The sequence below is a fragment of the Triticum aestivum genome, chromosome 2D (assembly GCF_018294505.1).
Source record: "Triticum aestivum cultivar Chinese Spring chromosome 2D, IWGSC CS RefSeq v2.1, whole genome shotgun sequence".
Taxonomy (NCBI): domain Eukaryota; kingdom Viridiplantae; phylum Streptophyta; class Magnoliopsida; order Poales; family Poaceae; genus Triticum; species Triticum aestivum.
In genome coordinates this window covers 582,961,847-582,979,822 of record NC_057799.1, presented here as the reverse complement: position 1 = coordinate 582,979,822, position 17,976 = coordinate 582,961,847, and the positions used below count along the sequence as shown (strand labels likewise).

The 17,976-nt window shown below is 43.1% G+C and overlaps 3 protein-coding genes across 4 annotated transcripts; 2 read left to right on the top strand and 1 right to left on the bottom strand.

Moving 5' to 3' along the window:
• Positions 1-635: 635 nt before the first annotated feature.
• LOC123054698 (histone-lysine N-methyltransferase ATXR2) lies at positions 636-5,521 on the top strand. Its single transcript, XM_044478528.1, has 15 exons — positions 636-849; positions 1,726-1,801; positions 1,907-1,992; positions 2,096-2,400; positions 2,678-2,790; positions 2,942-2,973; positions 3,377-3,507; positions 3,901-3,988; positions 4,134-4,182; positions 4,274-4,328; positions 4,473-4,542; positions 4,634-4,703; positions 4,817-4,893; positions 4,989-5,045; positions 5,150-5,521. Exons 1-15 carry the CDS (start codon positions 748-750, stop codon positions 5,261-5,263), a joined length of 1,425 nt encoding a protein of 474 aa, XP_044334463.1. The 5' UTR covers positions 636-747; the 3' UTR covers positions 5,264-5,521.
• Positions 5,522-6,947: 1,426 nt separating this feature from the next.
• On the top strand, positions 6,948-7,754 carry LOC123050158 (uncharacterized). 2 transcript variants are annotated; one of them, XM_044472992.1, is made up of 3 exons: positions 6,948-7,123; positions 7,160-7,185; positions 7,269-7,754. In XM_044472992.1, exons 1-3 carry the CDS (start codon positions 7,026-7,028, stop codon positions 7,469-7,471), a joined length of 327 nt encoding a protein of 108 aa, XP_044328927.1. In that variant the 5' UTR covers positions 6,948-7,025; the 3' UTR covers positions 7,472-7,754. The 2 variants fall into 2 exon arrangements, with proteins under 2 accessions (XP_044328927.1, XP_044328926.1); XM_044472991.1 differs by having other exon boundaries at positions 6,948-7,185.
• Positions 7,755-9,085: 1,331 nt separating this feature from the next.
• Positions 9,086-13,961, bottom strand: LOC123050157 (uncharacterized). Its single transcript, XM_044472990.1, has 2 exons — positions 9,284-13,961; positions 9,086-9,181 (listed from the first exon to the last, which is right to left on the bottom strand). Exons 1-2 carry the CDS (start codon positions 13,209-13,211, stop codon positions 9,162-9,164), a joined length of 3,948 nt encoding a protein of 1,315 aa, XP_044328925.1. The 5' UTR covers positions 13,212-13,961; the 3' UTR covers positions 9,086-9,161.
• Positions 13,962-17,976: the final 4,015 nt, after the last annotated feature.

Sequence of the window (17,976 nt, the reverse complement as noted above, 5' to 3'; positions counted from 1 at the left end):
TTGGGTCATGAACACCGTCCCCATGCTCGGTATATAAGTGACCAATCATACCACAAACAGCACACCAATTCGGAAGGCGTTCATACTTAACCTTGAAAATCTGCCTTTTCTGCTTTTTTCACGATGGAGACATGGTTTTTGAGAGGCTTCCTCACATCCAGGGTAACCCTAGCCCTATAGAAATTCCCAGCAAAGTCACCGGGGTCATCTTCATTCTCACATAGAGCCCCCACCTTTGCAGCCAAAGGTTTTACCAAAGGTCCATACCCATCTGGCAGATCATGTATCTGGATCCAGATTTTGAAGCAGTTCAAATCAATCAGAGAATGTTTTTGTTGCTGGCAGAACACAATAATTTTGAACGAAAGTTTATGAATCTGCCACAAATATGTACAGGTTTTCACATAATTTTCTTGATTTTATTTTAAAACTTGGAAATATCTTTTTTGAACTTGAAAAAAAAGGGCTCCAATGAGCCTGTCCGCCAAAACTTCGCTCTCAGCCGAAGTAGTACACCGCATGTCGAATGCGTATCACGCTTTCCACAGTGGAAAGCGTATTCCTTCCTGAACAGCAATCTTGTCCCCAACGAAACCTACTTTACGCCTTCGCTGCCAATCTTGGCCCCAACGAAACCTACCAGTAGTAGAAAACCCACAAAACCCCAGGAGCCAACTGCAAGAGAGGGGGGCAGCAGCAACCAGCGGCGGCCGCAGCCGCAGGAACCACCAGCCAGACGCCGGCGGCATGGCTCGGAGCGGCAGCGGCGCCAGCCCGTGCGACCTGGACAAGGAGTTCGCCCCCCAGATCGCCCAGCTCCTCGCCGCCCCTTCTCTCCAGTCCGCCCAGGTACTCTCCCCTCCCTTCCCCTCCGCCCCTTCTCCCCGTTCTCGGTCCGGTGCGTTTGGCTGCCTGAGGATTTGTTAATTGTGCCTAGTTGTGTTGCGGCGTATGAATTTTCGGTGGAAAAGCTCGGATTGGGCTCTTCCGTGGTGCCAATGTCGGGAATTTCGGTCAGGGAGCGCTGTTTGGGTGATGATGTTTGCGGTTTCTGGTTTTATCCAGTCCTGCTAACATAGGAGGATCTTACTTTTTCGTAGAGACATGAGGGCCGAAATGTGTGGTTCTCAATTAGTCTGCAACATTAACCGAGGTGTGAATTTAAGATCCAAGGTGCCTCTTTTTTTAGCATTCCAGTAATTACCGTGCGTAATTAATTCAGTTCATTCTGATGTTAAGATTATGATAGAATGGAACTATCTTAAATGTGTGATTCGTGGTTTTGTTCAATCTTACTTATATAGGAGTATCTTAATGTTTCAGAGGAACATGAGATTCCAAATGTGTGCTTCTTGATTAGTTTGCAAGATTAGCCCTATGCTTTAAGTATTTTCTACACCGAGGTGCAAATTTAAGATCTAAGGTGCCTCTTTTTTTTAGCATTCCAGTAGTTGTTAGTGTGTGTAATCAATTCAGTTCAGTGTGATGTTAATATTACGATGGGATCGAAATAATCTTAGGTGCTCCTTGCCATGTGGCAATTACAAATTATAAGCTGGTGGGTTAGTCGTTGAGGCCAACAAAGTTGCAGAAGCAAATCTTATGCTATGTTTTTATGGGTGTGGATTTTATGTTTATTTTTCAGCTCCCCCTGTCATTTAAATGAAATATTGCTGATGGTTTTTGGCTCACATACGACAACATAACTATGTTCTCATTTTTCAGGAATACTATGAGGAGCTCATACAGTCCAAGAAACATGACGGCATAAGAGTCAACTACAAAGGCGATCATGGGAAAGGTACCGCTGCTGAATGAATACTCCCCGTGTGGCCTACGGGCTAGCAATCCTGCAAACATGGTGCTTGTGTACTGCTAAGATGCATTAACCGACGGGTTCTTGCAGGTGTTTGTGCAAACAAGGATTTTGCTGAAGGAGACCTTATTCTGAAGGATCAAATATTGGTTGGTGCACAGCACAGTCTTAACAAGGTGCGCTTGCTATTGAGATTGATCCAGTGACACTCTTTGTTCATTTTTTATGCGAACTGTCCCTCCTTGAAGTGTTACATCCATTTTATGTGTTCTGTTGCAGATTGACTGCGTCGTGTGTAGTTATTGCTTCCGCTTCATTGGTTCTGTAGAGTTCCAGATTGGACATAGACTGTATTTTCAAAGCATTGCTTCAAGCATTGGCTGCAGCAGTGAGAGGCACTGTCATGGAAGTGATGTGGGATCAAGCACTTGCTCTTCTGGTGTAACAAAGGAAAAGAGTACTACTTTGCCAGAAGAGGTCATAGAATCACTTATAACTGGCGACGTGTCACTGCCTTTCTCAGACCACTTCCCTTTACCAGAAATTATTGCCTGTCAAGGATGTGAGGAAGAGCGCTACTGCAGGTTTGATTTCATAATAGCTGTGCAATTTCACCTTTCTTTTTTTAGGCATACATCTTTTGACTATTAAGTGCTTGGTATCCAATTTCTCATCATACTTTCTAACTGTCGATCATGTTAAAATTTGAACCTGATTGCATCATGTATAGGAGTAACTTGCATCTATAGACCATATTACTCTGTTTTCATTGTTCATTGAGCAACTTATTACAAGAAAGCATTTAAATCGTTATTGTTTTTAGATGTTTGAGAAAACGTTAATTTGTTCATTTCTGTGTAGCCAATCATGTGCAGACTCTGACTGGGAATCCTACCATTCTTTGCTCTGTGCTGGCCCCAACACTGAACCACCCCGAAGATCTGCTCTTCACAAATTTGTAGAGCATGCTAATGGTAAGCCTGCAGTACCCCTTGAATCTGTATCATCATAGTGGTATGTTCATTATTCATTGCATCTATGCTATATCAATTCATTCATGATCAATGATGGTTGCGATTGAGGCCCTGAAGCTGTTATCTGATAATACGCACTCTTTATTTTCAGAAACCAATGATATTTTCTTGGTTGCCGCCAAGGTATGTGATAGAAAATCTTTAATATGTTTGGAAACTTTTATTTTCTTATTTTGGTGACATAAATGTTCATTTTGACTTCTTGGTTGTCAAATTAAGCACCAAAATTTGACAGAAATGACCATGTTACTTTCTCAGTTTCTAACATTCTTGGGGAGCTATTTTGTTATGCATTGGAAGACCAGCATCTATTGCAAAGCTTTTGACGTCAAATTTGAGTTGATATAAATGCCATTAGTGTTTGTCTAAAAAAATATTCAAACTGCAATTTTCTCATATTTAGAACCTTATCGCACAAGGCAGTGACTAGCTACATCAATTGTACCAGATAGAACAAACAGAAGAATAACTGCACTCCCTTGTGTACCAACTGCAACTCATCTAAGGTTTCCTGATTATGTGCCAGGCTATCACTTTCACCATGTTGAGGTACAAGAAACTCAAAAGACAGAACGACTTCCAAAACAAATCAGCTGAATCAAACTTTTCTTTGCTTATGGAAGCCTGGAAACCACTTTCCATGGGCTTCAAAAAGAGGTAAGGGACTTCAAAGTAATTACTTCTCTTCTGATAACCACTTGGTTTTTTTACGGGATGATCAGTTGTTCTTAGTGGGACTAATTAGCGGTTTTGTCTAATTGTGCAACTAATGTTAAGCATGACTTCTGAAGGTTCTTTTCTCACGGTGTTAGCAACAATTTGATGGTAACAGTATTTGTAACAATCAATAAGATAAGATACCTATGGCCGGATGTGTCATTTTTTTCTCCTTTGTTTTGGGTTACACTGGGATACCTATGGTTAGATGTGTCATTTCTTCTTCCTTGTTTTGGGTGCACTGGTATATATGTTTTGAGCTCCATAGAACTACCGAATTAATGCTACTTTATAACTACCCTGAGTTTGTGCAAAAATATCTTGTGATTGCAGATGGTGGGATTATGTTGCTTTGCCTGAGGATGTTGATGCTTCCGATGAAGATTCATTTAGGCAGGAAATAAGGGATCTAGCATTTACGGTAACTATGTCGACATATTACTTGAAAAACTGTACATTGATGACACGCAATAAGTGGACAAATTTATATTGAAAGATTCCATGTTTTACTCACAAGATCTTATTTCAGCCAGTGGTAGGCTGATAACGGCTTCTGTATTTTGCAGTCACTACAGCTTCTCAAGGATGCGATCTTCGATGCTGAGTGTGCACCATGTATCCTTTTCGGCAGTCACAAGACTTGGTTCAAACTTTCATACCATGAGTAATTATCGTTATCATTCGAGTTACCTTAACTTTGCTCTAGTGTTTTCCCTTGAGGTGTATGGCCATATAATTGGCATGTTTGAGCTGAACAATCTGTAAGTAAATATATTTTCGCTATTTCATTTTGATGAATGTATATACTCTGCCATCGTTTTTCTCCCTGCCTGAAGCAAATGCAGGTGCTGCATTTGACCTAAATAGTTGCTCCTCCAGTCATACCTCCACCTTTTTCATTCCAGTGATTTGGTCGTTGCATCGCCTGTTGAAGACTATTTCATACACCTTGATGATCTTCCAGATGATAAGAAGGTTTTTTTGATGGTTGCCTTAATTCTTTCATGTAAGATGTTTACTCTTGCTCTTACATGGCTTTCTTAACCTGAAATGCAATGTACCCCAGGAGGAAGCTGAAAAGGCGACAGCGCCATTGCTAGATGCTTTAGATGATGACTATGCAGTTCCTTGTGATGGTATGTGCGACTTCTTCCTCTCAAGTTATTCCTTTCAGAGTACTGCTATGTGCCTTTTTCTATCTGTCCAACACTAAGAAAAAGTGGTTTCCTTGTGAATTTTTTGCTGTCAGGGACGGCGTTCTTTCCTCTGCAAAGCTGTATGAATCACTCATGCTGTCCAAATGCTAAAGCATTTAAAAGGGATGAGGTGATGTATATTTTACCCTTCAGCTGATTCACCCATTTTCCTACAAAACTGCCAGTCAGCAATGCTGATAAGTAGCTGTTGAGCTACCGCCGCAGGATAATGACGGCCACGCAGTGATAATCGCTCTGGGGCCTATCAGCAAGGACGAAGAGGTAATGTCATTTCTAGTCCTGGTGATAATCGTTCAACGAGAGAAAAATCATATCTCTGGCCAAACTGCTGTTCCACCTGCTGACGTTCTGTTGCACCGCTGCAGATCACCATCTCCTACATCGACGAAGAACTTCCCTACGAGGAGCGGCAGGCGGAGCTCGCGGACTACGGGTTCACGTGTACCTGCTCCAAGTGCCAGGAGGAAAAGCCCAACTGAGAAGCAAGGCGGGCTGGACTTGCTGCAAATTTTGGTCGTTGTTAGTCGTCGGCGGGCATTGTGCTTGTAGTTTATGCTACTGGGTACTTTTGACAAGTTCAAAATGTAAGGGTAAGATTATGCAGAAAGGATGAGGCTGTGACATTCTGATTTCAGTGGGCACTGGATTAGTTATGCTCTGTCCATGTCTGAAACTTCTACTGAAACTGTCAGAATATCTTACCTGCAGCTCTTGGCACTTGAGATTTTGGTAACAAAGACTCTGAACACTCGCGTACTCTAGCAGATACGAAACCGAGTTTGTGAATAGTTTAAGTTGTTTCTGTTTTCAAATACGTATGTCGTTGCAACATGCTGATAGCCGTCTGCGGTTAAGCACGGCTTCGCTAGTATGGAGAATATCTAAGATGGAGATACTCAAGAGTTTGAGCGGTTGCTGGTTTCTTCTTCTGAAATTGCTGTAATCTGCAATCCAGATTTCAGATTCTGAAATTGCTGTAATCTGCACCTACGTTCCTCGTCCAACGTCGGGTTCCAGCACCAGCGGTTTTTTGACCTGCTGCTACATACTCCGCGTCATTTTGAGAAGTTCGCTGTCTACATGCTGAATGCCCCCTCGAGCAGACACTTGCAGTTTGCAGGCTCCCTTCAATCCTGGTATATCAACATCATATCTTAAAATTCACTAAGCTCCCAAGAACTGGAGCTCTCTCAGTCAATTAATTCCGGGTGATGGATTCTCGGTTTGGCTCCTGATTTTTTTTTTCCTTGGACGTGGAAAAACGCTCTCCATTAACGAACTGGTGCAGCAGAATTGCTAGCAACCAAACCTGAAACAAAGTAGGCATATGCTTCATCCAAATAGTGGAGGGCACAGTTGCATGATAACCAAACTGCAGCAAAGAGTGTGCGACGGAAATACATGCCCCACAGTAGAAGCTGCAGAGCTAACTGCACCATCAATCGCAGCAAGGCCTCCGCTTGCAGTGACTTCCCCGCTCCAGCTGCAATGAACTCGCCCTTATTTGAGCAAGACATCAATGTGGGAACCGAGTTTCTAGTTCTTTGTTTTCACCGGCTTTTGCTCGGTTCCTGTTGCTTTTTATTCTCCCCTTTTTTTTCGTTTATTTATTTATTTTTCCTTTTAAATTCTTATATGTTTTTTTTCTTCAAATTTATGAACTTTTTTTTTTCAATTTTATGAACTTTTTTGAAAATCGCGAAAAAAAATCATATTCGTGATTTTATTAAATTTTGTGTACTTTTTTTAATTACTGAAAAAAAACTCAAATCCATGATTTTTCCCAAATTTGTGAATTTTTGAACCTTTTTTCAAATTCATAAATTTTTTTGAAATCGTAAAATTTTCCAAATGCGCAGACTTTTTTCAATTACATGAACTTTTTCTGGAAAAATAAACGATAAAATGGTCAACTTGTCCAACCAAGCGAGCGAACGGGACAACCGAGCGAGTGACCCCAGGAATTCGCGTGTGTTGGGCCGGCCCACGCGTATGCTGGGTAACTTGCCGGCAAAACCGGCGGCAGAAGACTCGGGAGACTTGTCCCATGTCCCATTTCAAAATCAAAATTCAAAATTCGAATGACCAACGGCAGCCGGCAGCCCGGCACCATATATATAAACCCCTCTCTATCCCTAACCCAATTCTCCATCCACCATCTGATTCTGCCCCCTTCCTTCCTTCCTTCCTTGCCAAATCCCCAATCCAACAAAAGAGTTCGCACCGCCGGCGGAGAGAGCCATGAGGAGCGGCGGCGACGTCAAATCCTTCTTCCGGCAGCAGAAGGCCCACTCCGGCGCGGCGGCGGCCACCAAACCCGCCGGCGGCGTCTCCAAGAAGCAGGCGGCGCACCACCACCAGAAGCAGGCGTCGGCGGCGCATCTCCTCCACCCGGCACGAGGTATGCCGCCGCATGCCCAAATCCCACGATCCCCGCGGATTGACTGATCGATCGATCTGGTATTCTCTTTTTATTTGCTGCAGCTGCGGTGGATCACCGCGGCGGCGCTGACGGGACGAGCGAGGAGAAGGAGGAGGACGCGGAGAGGAAGGCCCGGGAGTTCGACACGGACGTGCGCTACGGGCCCTGCCTCGGCCTCACCCGCGCCGCCGCGCTCGGGCTCGCCTCGCCGCCGCACGCGCTCTGCTCCGACCACCAGCCGTGCCTCTGGGAGGGCCGCGTCTAGAGCGTCGCATCGCCCTGCGGCCAAAGGCCCACTGAATCGAATCGTCGATCCGCGCCACCTGCCGCTCCTCGTGGTTCTACCGACTGCTTTCTTCGTGTTGTCTTCAGTCTTCCTCTGTACGTCTTTCTGGGTCTGGATCGATGCTGCTGCTTGCGTGTGATGGATGCCTTGTGATCCGGTGCCATGCTGTATTATTTTCAGCTTAATCTTTGCTGCATCTGGTGTGCTGAGCCAATCTACATCCCATTACGATTCCATTTTAAGATAGCATACATCGCCTGCACTTCTTGACTTGTGCTCTGTCATTGACTTCATGAGCGGTTCACAAATTTTCCAATCTCAAATGCAAGCAGAGACGCAACATTTACAGCCGTCTGGACTTGATACTGAGAAAGACTCAACAGGCAACCGACCAATTCTTATTTCACAGCAATAAACAAGTTGATCACAAGTACCACCACCTGCTAATAGAAGAAGATGCTCGGAGGCCCAGCCACAGTTACTCCCAAGTAGAAGTGACATTTCAGCATTTCTCACTTAAGGCCTGTTCGGCATCCCACCGCTCCACACTCCCGCTCCGGGAGCTGGCGGAGTTGAAGTTAAAAATTACGGAGCGGGGGAACAGGCGCTCCGCAGATCCTCGAATTTCACGGAGCACGGGGTTGCCGAACAGGCCCTTAATTTACATTTTTATGATTCATACCAATAAAAAAACATATTTAGCCAGCTACAGATAGTGCATCGACAGAGCTCTCCCGCATCAACATATTTAGTCTAGCAGGCCGCCAACATATTTAGTCATCTCAAATAAAACAATGTTTACACAGGTTCTTGTTCAATGGATGATGATCACAGGACATAAAGGATGCAAATAAACAGGTTCCGGTTCAGAAAGGCAGAAAGCCATAATAAGTTTACATCTGCTACATATCATCTTGACAGTTAGTTGTCTACATATCTAATGCACAGTCGAGCAAGCAGAGACGCTTGCAGTGGCAGGCAGGCTCCCCGCAGCAACAGAACATTTGCATGCATAATATTCATATATAAGTATATGCTCAAAGATTTTCCATTTGGCAGCAATAAACAAGTTCATCATCACAAGTACCGCATGCTAACATTAGGAATCCATCCAGTTACAACCAAGTACAAGTGCCATTTTAGCATTCCTCACTTAATTAGCTTTTATGATTGAGCAGCACACAAAAAACCATGGGCATGCCAAAAGATTTGAAAGGCAACCAGGCATCTTTCATTTAGCAGGCCACCACAACCAAGCTCACACACGGTCCAACATATATTCATGCTAAATAACAAGATATAATAGATGATGGTCACAAGACATGAAAGGATAACGCACCGGTACATACCGAGTGCCATTTCACACTGAAAAACACAGACAAGTTCCGGTTCATAAAGGGAGAAAGCCAAAACAAAAGTTCACAGCTAGTAATCGCGACAAAACGTATGCACAAGATAATCGAGCAGGCGCATTGTTGGACCCTCCAGATTTAAGCACCAATTAAGCCCCTGCAGACCTGGCCATCAGCAAGTAACCTGTCAAATGACTAATACGTAAGCTTACATCACAATTACAGAGGTGATACAACTTCTATAGAAAAACAAACAAGCAATGCACTCACCACTTCAATCCGTGTGTCGGCATGCGCAAGAGCAGCTCCAGAGATCGCTAACGTTTCCTGCAACGACCTGCATGCATACAAGCGTCAAGAGTTGGACACAATGGCATAAGGAGGTAAATACTTTCAGGCTCATAAGATGAGAATTTTTTTTTGTTTATCGGTCACAGACCTAGCGATGCAGTGTTAAGGAATTCTTCGTCTTCAGGGAACAGCTGCAGATTTTTTGATTTCAGAAGGTACTCGACAGCGGCAGCGTGGAAGCCCATCAAGCTACCGATTTTAATGAGCTCCGCGAGCAAAGGGATCTGATCTGCCTTCTCGAAGAGCAGCCCCTGGGATATCTCATCCGCAAAGTTCGTCGCGAACTCCAACTTCTCCTTGTAGCCTGGTGCACGCTTGCTTTTCTGCATGTAGAGTTTTGAGCTCTCCCTCTCCCACCGGAGCTTCCGTGTGGCCTTCACATCCAAAACGGCCCCAGAGGATAGCTTCACGCTGTATCCCACCGTGATTGGCTCACTGGTCTCTAGCACCGTCACATCGAGAAGGCAGGAAACTATCTTGTGCCGCTCTTCAGCAGAAATGTCGAGAGCAGGATCGGAAAGAAAAGCAAGGACCAGTTTGATCATACCAACATTGATCACCTTACCCCGAGCAGCTTTTGTTGGACTGACATTTTCCAATGTGAGTGAATCATTCTTCCCAACAGCTTTGGATATTGCCTGGACTCCAATGCTACCGTAGATGTTGTTCAGCTTTGCTCGAGACATGGAAGGCAGGCTTGAAGATGGATACCATATGAACAATGACCGGTTAGGAAGCTTGTCGAACAAATCCTTGAGAAGTAAATCATCAGGAATAAACACATCCTCCTTCTTCGACAGAACGATAGTCCCGTCAGTAAAAACCGGAACCTTGACACAAGCAGAAAGAAGCTTCTCCGTGTTTCTGCTCCAGTTCTTAGCAATGAACTGCCAGAAAGCAGAGCAGTCAGCTACAGATAGCGCATCGACAGAGCTCTCCCATGTGCTCCATAGTTTGCAATGATCTTCAGCGCTAGGACCATTCCTCACACCGAAAACATGTGAAAAGAAGTCCAGCAACTTCTTGTCATAATATTTGTCCAAGACATGCAGCTGCAGGCTGAAAAGGTTGTCCTTATCATGAAGAACACAACCCAGAGGGCTCACCCACTCTCCACTTTTCTTTTTATTTGGTATCCAGACCCAATTACTCGTCTTGTTTGCAGGCTCCCAATTGCACTCCTTAAGGTACGTGTAAATACGAGAAATAGTAGCCCTGTTTTTGTGGCTTTTCAGATGCCGAGCAACAAGCTCATGTCCGTGTCTAACATCCACAGATACTCCGATTGCCGCAAGGGCGTCTCTGAATGAGGCTATCTCCGAGCCATAGAATGCTTCATCAATGAAAGGGCCATCTTCTATGCGAATGGAAGAATTCTTTGGATCAAACAGGATCGACTCATCAGGACATCGGAACCCCACTTTTGTCCTCAACCAACTGCAGCCTTTGATTTTCTCTAGAAAGCCCTTTGGGAAGTTACTTGAAGAACCTAACCAGCTCTGGATGGACCCGAGCAATGACAAGACAGTAGCCGCAGACATGTGTAAAGGCTCCTTGGGAATGTTGATGTCATTGATGACAAACCTAGCACCAGCTTTCACTTCAGTTGTAACACCAAGCAACTTGAGCTCATCTTTATAACCATGTATTTCCTTGCTTAAACCGTGGTTAGAGTCACCATCATCTATGAAAGGTAAGTTTGCTACTGATGATAGAGACTTCCATTCTGCATTAAACAAGATTGCATCTTTGGGGGATCTGAAACCCAACGATGTGCACAACCACTTCTCATTCAACATGCAACTCAAGAGCTCGACGGGAAGTGCGCCCTGTGTTTTCAGCTGCCGATAACATGCTAGCAGAGCTAGGACACTCGCCTTTGGAAGTGATGAGTTCAGAACCATCTGCTCAAACAAGTGAGAGATAGCCTTCGATGCCGCCTCCAATTTTGTTATCAACCCAGTCTTCTCCAACTCTTCTTTGTAGGGACTAATCTTACTCCCATAAAATCTGAAATCAACTACAGGAACCCCATCAAAAACCTTTAGAAGGCACTCCCATCGAGGATCCACAAGAAAAGACTCATTAGGAGCACGGAACCCCACGCTGGTCTTCGCCCATTTCAAACCTTTGAGCTTTCGTATGAAGGCGTCGCATGAGCTCACATGCCGGATACATTTGAGGATTAGTACAGTAGCCTCAGGAGTAACAGCAGCCGAACTGAACTTGAAATTCTCAATCACAAGTTTGTAGCTGTCTTCAAATCCAACAAGAACACCAAGCAACTGGAGCTCTCGTTTGTAGGTAAGGATGTCCTCTCCATAGAACTTGACATCAAGGAATGGCTGGCTACTGATACAGGATGCAACTGCCCAGTCTGAATCATAGATGATACAACCAACCGGAGACCTGTAGCCAAGAGTACTCTTCATCCATTGCCCATCTTTGACACTGTTGATGAGTTCCCTAGGAGACAGAACTTTCTCTCGAAGAAACCGAATCAGCCGAAGCAGTGAGTACACATTCTCTCTGGTCAGCGTATTGGTTGCAGCCATAGACATGAGGCGGCTGCCAATGTACGCTGATGCCTCCTGAAATTCAAATCTAACTCCAATCGCCTTGAGTTCCTCCTTGTACAAGTGCAGCTTGTTTTGATAAAACTTTTGGTTAATCATTGGAATGTCAACAAAGGAAGATCCACTTTGTAAAAGAACTCCCCACTCAGAACTGGACAGAAATGATTCATTCGATGGCTTGTACCCAGCTGATGTTCTCAGCCAACTTCCCTGTTTTACACAAGCCAGAAATCTAGCCGGTAAATGTACCCTTCTTGACTTGAGATTCTGTATCCACTGCAAAAGCAAGATTGCATTGTCAACGGTTAGAGGCGATGAAACTGTAGGAAAGCTTGCGTCTGGAGGGTGTATGAACGGAATGTCTGAAGCCGGCAGTTGTGTCTTCAGGAAAGCCAAGAGCTGGTCTTCAGGTGCATAGATCCCAGCGTAACTGTCTGCCGACTTGTAATCTGCCGATAGTTCAATGTAGTTCTGGTTCCCCCATGGGTTCGTGCCCATCAATCCTACCCATTTACTGCCCTTCGCAGGAACTAGAATGAGAACGCTGCTTCTTGTCTTGATCACACTGCCATAGCTGTCGATTACCGGCATGGCGCGACACAGTTCTTCTAAGTGGTAGCTCTCGATGTGACCCTTCTTAGCCGACTGGTACAGAAAGTGAGCAAAAGCAATAGCAGGCCTCCTATCACAGTTCAAGGAATTAACGACAGCCAGTCCATGACTATAGACAGACACAGCCTCCACTTTTGCATAGCTCTGAAGCCACTGTGTCACTGCTGTTCTCTGCGCAAAGTTTTGTAGTGCTTCCTGTGTGCTGGGAGGTACAAAAAGGCGGTTAGAAGATGTGAACTCCCGGTTCCAGCTGATAAGCCAAGGTATGCACTTCTTCTCAGATGCAATGCACAATCTGTCACTCCGTTGAGTAGCTCGAGAAATGCTCCAGAAAGAGAGGGCATTGTTCCGATCAACATACTTTAGCAGGGGAATAGACATCATGTTTGTACCGGAGAAACAGTTCTGCCAATTGTCGGCGACAAAGGATAAAACTTCCAGATAAATCTGTTCATTTACCCCCTTGACAAGATTAGAGCCCTCGATACATTTGGCGTACCATTCAGTGCTCACACTTTTAACACCAAGAAATGATAGCACGGTATTATACGTGGACTTATCAAAATGAGAGCTCAGAATGTAGCTTCCATGGGTTGAAAGATTCTTCAGGTCAACTCCAGATTCCCTTGCCTTGCTGAGAATACTCCAAAAGGCTGGTTTCAGTCGTCCAACCTCACCTGGCTTGCAAAATATTTTCTGCAAACCATGAGAGTCACATGGCACTATATCCTCAACAAGAATCTTGTTTTTGATGCCAGACCTAACCGGCTCAAGTACTGGGATTGAAGGATTGGCCGGCAGGAAATTAAACATAGACACTAAGGACATTGCCGGTGCGTCAGCGCTAGATTTCACAAGTGCAACAAAAGCATTCAGGAAAGCGCTTGGGATACAGTCCAGAATCCCCTTGTTCCATGGACTGTCGAACAGAATAGCCTCTCTTGAAGATGCAAGGAGGAAGTCAGCCTAGATTATGAAGGGGAAATTCGTTACCATCTCAGTGGGAAGGAAAGCATAGACGCCAGGTGATATCTGCTTCCCACGGGATAGACGCTCGCCGTGTGGGAAGGTCAGCGTGATGACCCACTCATCGATCTCGGCACGTTTGTCCACTCTGTTCTCTGGTTTTACCGGGAACTTTTGCCTCCACATATAGTAGCCACATTCTTCCTCTTTCCCATTCTCTTGAGCCGATAAATGGACCGTATAGGACTCTGCATGCATGTTCTTCCTCTCTTGGTAGTTCTTTTCACTAGATATTGCAATTTCACTAACTGTGCTGCCTTTAGGATTGGAATTAGCTTCCTGTACAGAGAGCCGCCTAATCTTTGACAGAAACAGTAGCATCTCAGGATGCAAGCTTGACAGCTGCTGCTTTACTGCACTAACTTTCTCGTCCTTCAAAGGCAAGATGATAGTGGTTGTTGGTAGAACCTTCGATCGCCCATATATCTTTTTTATGTCTGGAAGGATCTTTTTTGACTCAACCCACTCAGGGACAATGTATCCAATGTTACACTCCGCACAAGGCTTCTCATTGAACTTTATCTGATAGCCATTACTGAATATATGGGGCTGGCTCGATATTAGGAAAACGCTCTTGAACCCGATACCTACATCAAGAGCAACAAGGTATCACAACATTGATGTCATAATAATATAAGAGGTACAACTGGTAAAGTAGGTAAATAGCTGTTTATTGTAATTCTTAAAATGAAATGGTAAAGTAGGTAAATAGCTGTTTATTGTAATTCTTCAAATGAAATGGGTTAACAAGGATGACTGCTGAAATAAAATGCATTTGTGGATATTAAGGAAGTTCCATGGGAGCACCCAGAAATACAGTTGTTGCCAAGGAAGGGCTAGGAGGGCAGGAGATCCAAAAATTCCAACAGCAACAGTAAGAAATGAAATTACACCTTAACACATAATAATAATCAAGATGAGTGATGTATAGGATTCCACTACATAGTATGTCGCATAGAATGTTTGAAGTAATAGTATTCATCAGTTTCAGTGTTTTGGCTCTGTTTCTTCTCTGTTTTACAAACTGGTAGGATGTTAACACTTAAGTTTTGCCTTTTGCTGACATGGATACCAACCTATGTCTGTGAACTTGGATGTATCAATGTTTCATTAATTCAAATAGAGATAGGAGCTCTCCCTACTTTCCTATCAAAAAACTGAAGTAGCGGTGACAGATTATCAGCCCTTTATTGATACAATGGAGCATAAAAACTGGGTGTCAAAGCCTAACGCTCTGACAAGTAGCGAGTCATTAATTTTATAGAAGTATCCAAAAACTATTTGAGCTTCATTAACGGCTCCATAGAATACTCCAAGGGAGGAGTTTACACCATTGGAGAAAAAGGTGAACAATATTTTCTTCACTTGTCAATAATACTGAAAACATAACTTAGTCTGAAATGATTTATACAAGATTTGTCACATGCTCAACATGCACAAGCAGTGAAGAATATATTTTACACATGTTTAAGTATGCAAGAACTTAAAACTTGGAAATCTTTTACAAGACTACACATAATCGTCACATCTTTTTTCTGAGCAGCATGGGGGTTTGAATCCATGTTCACGGCACCCAAATTCTAAAGCAATACAGTACATCATGACTCACCCAAAACAAATAGTAAATACATTTATGTTGAGAATACTGACCTCATGTAGAATCTAGTTCGTCACCATCCTAATTGAGTACTACTGAATAATATTTCAATCATTTTACATGTCATTTAAAAGCTATGTTAGTTATCATAGTGCTTGAGAAGAAAAGTTCTAAAAACCGATTCCTTGCTGAAATTAAAGGAATAACATGAAAAAGTAAATTCTCTCACTTGCCAAAACAGAACACAAAGGGATTTTATAAGTGAGATGCAAAAATGTACCTTTCTCTCCGATGTAACCCTTGTCCCTGTTTCCCTTCTTAGTGGACTTCCCAACACGACAAATGGACTCAACATTGGATGGAGAGGAGCCTTTCTCATTGTTGAAGATGAGCAAAGTAGATGATGCACCAGATCCAGTAACATCATTGGATGTAACTAGAAACTCCAAAGAGGGCGCTACTCCGCTCGGGTACTCATTATCTTCAGCATTCTAGTTTTAGAGGAGGAAAACATTAAATTTAAAATATGGCACTAAAATTTATTCACTAACAGGAGAGCATACAAGTGAAACATGGCGATTCTGCTAGTCTTAATTGTAACATACACATCAAAGAAAGGCTCCTTACAAAGCGACATAATGTAATTGAACTTATATCTGTTGGCTAAATAAGATTGAGAAAACAAGCAGATACAGTGAAACACTAGTTCAGCAAATTGTTGTTGCATTTCACCAGTCTTAGTAGCAAGCTTCTGAATTACAGTTACAAGGAAAATAAAAAAAATAAGTATTGCTTATGGAATTCCTATCATGTTTTCGTGCATCACATATAATAGCATGGTGGGATACCTGTCCTCTTCGGTGGCAATCATTGTACTAAGTATAAAGAACACATTTGAGGATTGTGAATAAATTTCACACCAACGGCTCACTTCTTAGTGGCAACATCCAATTTTGTCTTTCTGAGTATGCATTATGAAGATGGTCTAATGTTGAAACAATTATTTAACATGAAAAGCTATATACCTACACATATGACAACGAATATGGCGGAAACAAAAAAGTAGTCCCTGTAACCGGAAAGATATGTTTTGCCATCACTATGTATATTATCCAGTTTATGTAATTCAAGTTTTCCATTATTCATATTACTATTAGAAGTAATATAATGTTATCATTAATTACCATATCATCATAAATATTAACTGATATATGGCATGCAAGCACAATTATGCACTTATTTGTTGTTTAAAGTTGTTCACTAAGTCCATCATATAGAAAGCAGGGACGCAAGATTAATTCTTCATTACTGCGCGATCATGTTCGTTTCAATTGGTGTTGTTTGCAGCATATATGAGCACACCACAATCATTGGATGGTTATCAGGAAACAAAGCCAAGGTGGGACGATGAATTCGATGTGACATGGACCGGCAACTCGCGGTAGATTCTCATTAAGAACACAATTCATCCATTTTTCTTCAGAAAAATTCATTCATGAAAAGAGCAAATTATACAAGTGATGCATGCATGTAATAACTAATGAAAGACTAATAGACTTTACTATTCTTACCACATGAATGCTAAGTAAAATATCAAATGAGTGTTACTGCAAGAAAAATATCAACAGAAGCTATTCACCAATCCAGATGTGGCGTTTATCTGTTTCACCGATTGGAAAAGAGAGTAAATATTACGATATTCAACCTGGGCCAATAAAACCTCAATGGTTTCACCAGACCAGTCAAGATTTTGCACAGTTAACATATCTTCAAGGGACCATGAGTATTCAATATTGATTTCGTTGTAGACGCCAGGGGTGAAAACTATAGCCAACAAAATGGGAAGATTAGTCCTCATCAAAGATTCTCCGTCTTCGTTTATTCTAAAAAGACCTTGCCCTACCACATCCATTCTAGTACATAGCTCACGGACATGATCGCTTTCCGTTCCTGACATGATCGCTCACAGCTCTCGGACACGGTTGCTTTCCGTGCCTGACTTCAGAATCAACATTGTCTTATGTGATACAAGGATTTTCTGACCAAGTGGTTTATCAAACCTTATTACCTTGTTTCCGTGTATGATCTCGAGTAAACTTGGGTTCATCGTATGCATGATCCACTCAACAACAGGTTCACAGGCGGACAAATACCCAACGGTGTCCAAATACGCAAAGCCATACTTCTCCACAAACCCCTTCTGCTTAGGTGCAAGTTATTTTTCATTATTTTTTGAATTCTCGATGTACTAAACTGACTCTTGATGCCTACTTAACCTGTACTGAATAGAAATATGGCCATACAGGTATTGATTTGGTTATAACATTCTAGTTAGGAGTAAAACCACAAAAGGTAAAACTGATATGTGTTCAAGCAAAATTTTAATGCCGAATATGGTGTGGCATTGTATGGATACAAGATTCTGGAAACATGATGCAGCACTGAAAAGCAATATGAAGACTTCATTGAGTGCATGGAAACTTTCTCCAGCCCTTTTGTATTATTCTTAAACGGGCAACCCCGACCCCTTGGTGAGCATGGCGTCAATGTGAAGACTACACGCCATTGGAGTCACAAAAAAGGCATGATCCACATTCTGTGAAGCCGTGGACACACCTTTGGTTGTCACGGAACAAAATAGGTTAATCTCAAAACATGTACATGTTTCCAGTGTATCTGTTATGACCGGCATATTAGGGGCTTAGCCCAGTGGGCTGTGGCCCAAGTTATCTTATCGTTATTAGGGGCTTAGCCCAATTATCTTATCGTTATTAGGGTCGTTTGCTTAGGAGTCAAGTAAACCTCTCTATATAAGGAGAGGAGATGTATCAATCTAATCAAGCAAGAAGCAATTATTATTTGCTCGGCTTCCCTTAGGGAGCCAGGAGACCTAACCCTAGCCGCCTCTTGTGCCGCCGCCGCCTCTTCTCCACCACGCAAGGACGACGCCCAGCCGCCGGCCGCCGCACC

What these genes read in the sequence shown, in the direction of transcription:
- LOC123054698 (XM_044478528.1), top strand. Translation starts at nt 748, where the DNA reads ATGGCTCGGAGCGGCAGCGGCGCCAGCCCGTGCGACCTGGACAAGGAG. An exon ending in CAAAGGCGATCATGGGAAAG is followed by an intron (nt 1,802 to 1,906) that starts GTACCGCTGCTG and finishes GGGTTCTTGCAG; the next exon opens with GTGTTTGTGCAAACAAGGAT. An exon ending in ATTTGTAGAGCATGCTAATG is followed by an intron (nt 2,791 to 2,941) that starts GTAAGCCTGCAG and finishes CTTTATTTTCAG; the next exon opens with AAACCAATGATATTTTCTTG.
- LOC123050158 (XM_044472991.1), top strand. Translation starts at nt 7,026, where the DNA reads ATGAGGAGCGGCGGCGACGTCAAATCCTTCTTCCGGCAGCAGAAGGCC. An exon ending in TCTCCTCCACCCGGCACGAG is followed by an intron (nt 7,186 to 7,268) that starts GTATGCCGCCGC and finishes TATTTGCTGCAG; the next exon opens with CTGCGGTGGATCACCGCGGC.
- LOC123050157 (XM_044472990.1), bottom strand. Translation starts at nt 13,211, where the DNA reads ATGTCCTTAGTGTCTATGTTTAATTTCCTGCCGGCCAATCCTTCAATC. An exon ending in CCTTAACACTGCATCGCTAG is followed by an intron (nt 9,182 to 9,283) that starts GTCTGTGACCGA and finishes GTATGCATGCAG; the next exon opens with GTCGTTGCAGGAAACGTTAG.